This window comes from Vanellus vanellus (assembly GCF_965231255.1).
Source record: "Vanellus vanellus genome assembly, chromosome: Z".
Classification (NCBI taxonomy): Eukaryota; Metazoa; Chordata; class Aves; order Charadriiformes; family Charadriidae; genus Vanellus; species Vanellus vanellus.
In genome coordinates this window covers 35,038,710-35,042,424 of record NC_138908.1, presented here as the reverse complement: position 1 = coordinate 35,042,424, position 3,715 = coordinate 35,038,710, and the positions used below count along the sequence as shown (strand labels likewise).

The window sequence follows — 3,715 nt, the reverse complement described above, 5'->3', positions numbered from 1 at the left end:
AGATCAGCATAAAGACTCCTAGTTCTACTACTGCTGCTTTGAGTTTGGGAGATTTATAACATTTAATTAAAATCATACCACTGTTGGGTAGTTAAGGATTTAAAAACTCTTATCTGGACATGCATTGGACTGAATAGGAATTGGCTGAATAGGCATCACTGTGCCACTAGTAGCTTCAATGGTTTGTTACTGACTTGGCATTGAGCTTTGTGGTGAATTACTATGGTATTAACAACTGATGTTGGTGTTTGGAACTAAAGTGATATCCACCCAGCAGTGACCTCTAATTTGTAGCGCTCCAAGTGTCTCTCAGAGTTCTTGCTACTGAAAGTAAATAAAAAGAAAGTAATGTAAAGGAAAAAAAAAAAGGTTACATACATTCCATCCATGAAAGCACTTTCAGGTCTTACTGATACAGGATAATAATTAAACAATAATTTAAAAACTTCATTATACTACAAATGAATGAAATACTGAGAATCTTCCAAAAGGCTCCCTAAAGAGAAAAACATTTCAGACCTCTTTTAGTGAAAGAATTTCAATTACCTGCGGCTTGATTAGCAGAAAATAGCACAGGCAATTAGCTTCTAGGGAGTTTAATAATCCTATCTTTACCCTTTCACTGTGTACGTTTAGCTTTATGCAAGGACTTGAAAATGATGGCACAAATGACCAGCCAGCAAAGATTCAGATTCCTTAATTTTATGAGACAGTATGGAACATAATCCAGATTTCTTAATTGCCCGGCACGTTAACAACATGCTTTTGTTCAGGTTCCAGAACCAAACACAGAAGTATGCTTCCTACATAGTCTCTGCTAACGTGCCTTTTGCCGTCAGGCTGACATGTAACACCCTGTCCGTGCAGTCGCCCCGGGACCAGCGTCGGCAGCCCCTCCACGGGGCAGGAGCTGCGACCAGCCCCCTCCGCCCCGAAGCCGCTGGCCCCGCCGCCGTTCCTCTCCCCGCTCCTCTCTCCCCGTTCGGCACCAGGGACAACACCGCGGAAGGCTACCGATGTTGTTCCCCAAGGCTGCTAGGCACTTCCCCGGCGAAGGGGAAAAACCGAGCTCGCTCCTTCCCGCGGCGGCCGATGGGCGGGCTGCGGGTATGGCTCCTCCATTTTGTGTCATGGGGGAACGAGCACTGTCCGTTTTGAGACGTGAGGGCTCCTCGCGCCCGGATGACGCGTGACCAGGCACTGGAATCTGAGCGGAACTGTCAAAACATTCCACGGGGCCATGCCGTGCCTCCGCCCGCTGCGCCGACACGAGCCGTCCCCCGAGGTAGCCCCGCCCCCCCGGTGGGCGGAGCTTTTCCCGCCTTCCGCTCCGCCGCCGTTCTGCAGGCGTCATTTCCGGCCGCCGAAACAGCACCGTCAGGATGATCCCGCCGGTGCAGGTCTCGCCGCTCATCAAGGTGAGGGCGGTAGGTGGCTGCTCCGGTGCCGCGCGGGTGTCCCGCTGCGCTCTGGAGCGAGAGGGCGGCTGCGGGCCTCGACGGGCTGGGACAGGGTGGCGGGCGGGCGGGCCGGCCGCAGGCAGGCGCCGGGCCGTGCGTGTGAGCTGAGCGAAGGGCGCGTCCTTTTCCTCCCGCAGTTCACCCGGTATTCGGCCCTGCTGATGGGGATGATCTACGGCAAGAAGCGATACGGTGAGTGCGGCGCCCCAGGCGGCCTCTCCCCCGCCCCCGCGCGGCCCGCAAGGGCACCTTGAGGCGGCCAGCGGGGGCCGCGCAGTCGCAGCCCCGGCCGCCATTTCGCCCGCCCCGCGGCAGTGGGAGTTGCCCAGACCTTGCCGAGGTGGCCCTCAGAGGTGAGCTCTTACTGGTTTGAAGCCACAGATTCGTATGAAATGTACCTTTGTGTGAGCGAAACTGTTTTTTTTTCTTCCTTGCTGAGTGAGCTGGCAGGTGGAGAACTTTGTGCCGGGTTCTAGAAATTGTGTTTTAAAGCAAATGTGTTAATGACAGACTACCTAAAGCCTATTGCTGAAGAAGAGAGAAGAATAGAGGCTGAAGAGAAAAAGAAACGTGAAGAACTCGAGCGGATTGCAAAAGAGCTTGCAGAAGGTAGTCCCTTAATTCAATTTATGCACCCCATGCAAAAGTGTGCACATTGGCTTGCAGGGGGACTGCAGGTTTACTTCAGTCTTTTTAGGACAAATTCAGGCTTACAGCCAGTGGGCTGCAGACCCATGTGGATCTGTTGGAGCAGTGGTTAGGGTTATGTGAAGGGTAAATAGTGCTGCTGTTTGACAAGCTTTTCAGAATGTAAGCATCAGTAGAGGAAGAGTTAAAAACACTTTTGCACCTTATTAAATGGATATCAGAATTTCCACTGAGAAAACAAACTACTAAAAGCTGCTGGTTATTTTGTAAGTAATAAATGTAACTGTATTTTAACTTTACTCAGATGTCCCCTATTCAGCTGGGCACAGCAAACCTATGATCCCTTTTCTCCATGCAACACAGAAATCCCACAAATGTGACTGATGATCTGAACCGGAAGGTGTAGGCAACTGCTTAGAATTGCAACACAAACTTTTAAGTGGTATCACTAGCATAGTGTTAGAGGTCAACTTTTTTTGTTATATCTCTCATGTGAAGAGAATATGATGAAGGCGATCAGCTGGGGTTAGTACTGGTTCTTTTTTCTTATTCCCCTCCACTCTATAGTATTCCTGCTGCAGCATGCTTTCTGTTGGGATAATCCCTTAGGATTATTTCTTTGGTCCCCTGAGCGTTTCTAACAGAGGTTTCCTCCCCCTGCATTACAGAGGAGTGTGCTCTCTGGATTGAATTCACCTGAGTTTTTTTAGGTGGACTCATAGTTAAGAAGAAATTTAACAAAATTGATTAATAACTCAAGCTGTTCTTAGTGCAGCTACACACTTAGGACGTATTTCCCTGGAACATTTCTGTTGTCCTAACCAAGACTAATGTTGGACAAAACCCTGTAAAACTAAATTAACTACACATATAAAATCAAATATGCAAGTTGGTGAATTGTATCACTTACCAGAGGTAAAGCTATTTTGCATTGCTGTTTTACCATTTTAAATTTATAGTTTCCATTGGTTATGGACTAAATAAATGGGTCTTTTAGGTGTTTTCTAGTTCAGCTGAAGCTTTTTGTATTTTTGGAGATGAAGTACTACAGTGTTGCTATTCCACTTAATAATGGAATTCTGTGATTATTTCTTGAGAATGTTTAATGTATTTAGAAGTGACACGCAGATGACTGGTCTGCTTTCCCAACAGTAGAGTTTTCCAGTTAGAAAAGCAATTGTTAAAACTGCATTCAGTGCAATGCAGTTGTTGAAGATTGTTCTTTAAAGACAGATAGCTGGATGTGTCTGTAACGATAGCTTTTTCTGGACTTACTTGAATTGTCTGTTCAGAAAACTGTCACTTAGTAATGAGTAAGCCAAAGCTTTACCCCAAAGCAATGAAATACGCTTCTGTTGAATAAGCAGGAATCATAAAAACTGGATAGAAAGTAATGCTTTGCGTATTTTAGTACTGCATGGGAGTGACTAGTAGTCCTAACTATGTTTGTTTGTTCTTCCCTTCTAGCAAGTGAAGAGTCCATATTGAAATGAAAAAAAGATTGGATCGTAATTTCACACATGGAAATACATGGCTAGGCTCTGAACTGTTCAGTGGTTGGTGGACTCTGCATGCTATTCTATCAATAAAGTACTTGCAACACTTCA

The 3,715-nt window shown here is 46.5% G+C and overlaps 1 protein-coding gene across 1 annotated transcript; it reads left to right on the top strand.

Moving 5' to 3' along the window:
• The first annotated feature begins 1,303 nt into the window (after nucleotides 1-1,303).
• Nucleotides 1,304-3,715, top strand: ATP5ME (ATP synthase membrane subunit e). The gene is made up of 4 exons (XM_082497692.1): nucleotides 1,304-1,418; nucleotides 1,598-1,652; nucleotides 1,971-2,069; nucleotides 3,576-3,715. Exons 1-4 carry the CDS (start codon nucleotides 1,383-1,385, stop codon nucleotides 3,599-3,601), a joined length of 216 nt encoding a protein of 71 aa, XP_082353818.1. The 5' UTR covers nucleotides 1,304-1,382; the 3' UTR covers nucleotides 3,602-3,715.

Excerpts from the sequence above, each read along its gene's own strand:
- ATP5ME (XM_082497692.1), top strand. The coding sequence starts at position 1,383 with ATGATCCCGCCGGTGCAGGTCTCGCCGCTCATCAAG. Across the intron at positions 1,419-1,597 it reads AGGTCTCGCCGCTCATCAAG|TTCACCCGGTATTCGGCCCT; the intron begins GTGAGGGCGGTA and ends TTCCTCCCGCAG. Across the intron at positions 1,653-1,970 it reads CTACGGCAAGAAGCGATACG|ACTACCTAAAGCCTATTGCT; the intron begins GTGAGTGCGGCG and ends TGTTAATGACAG.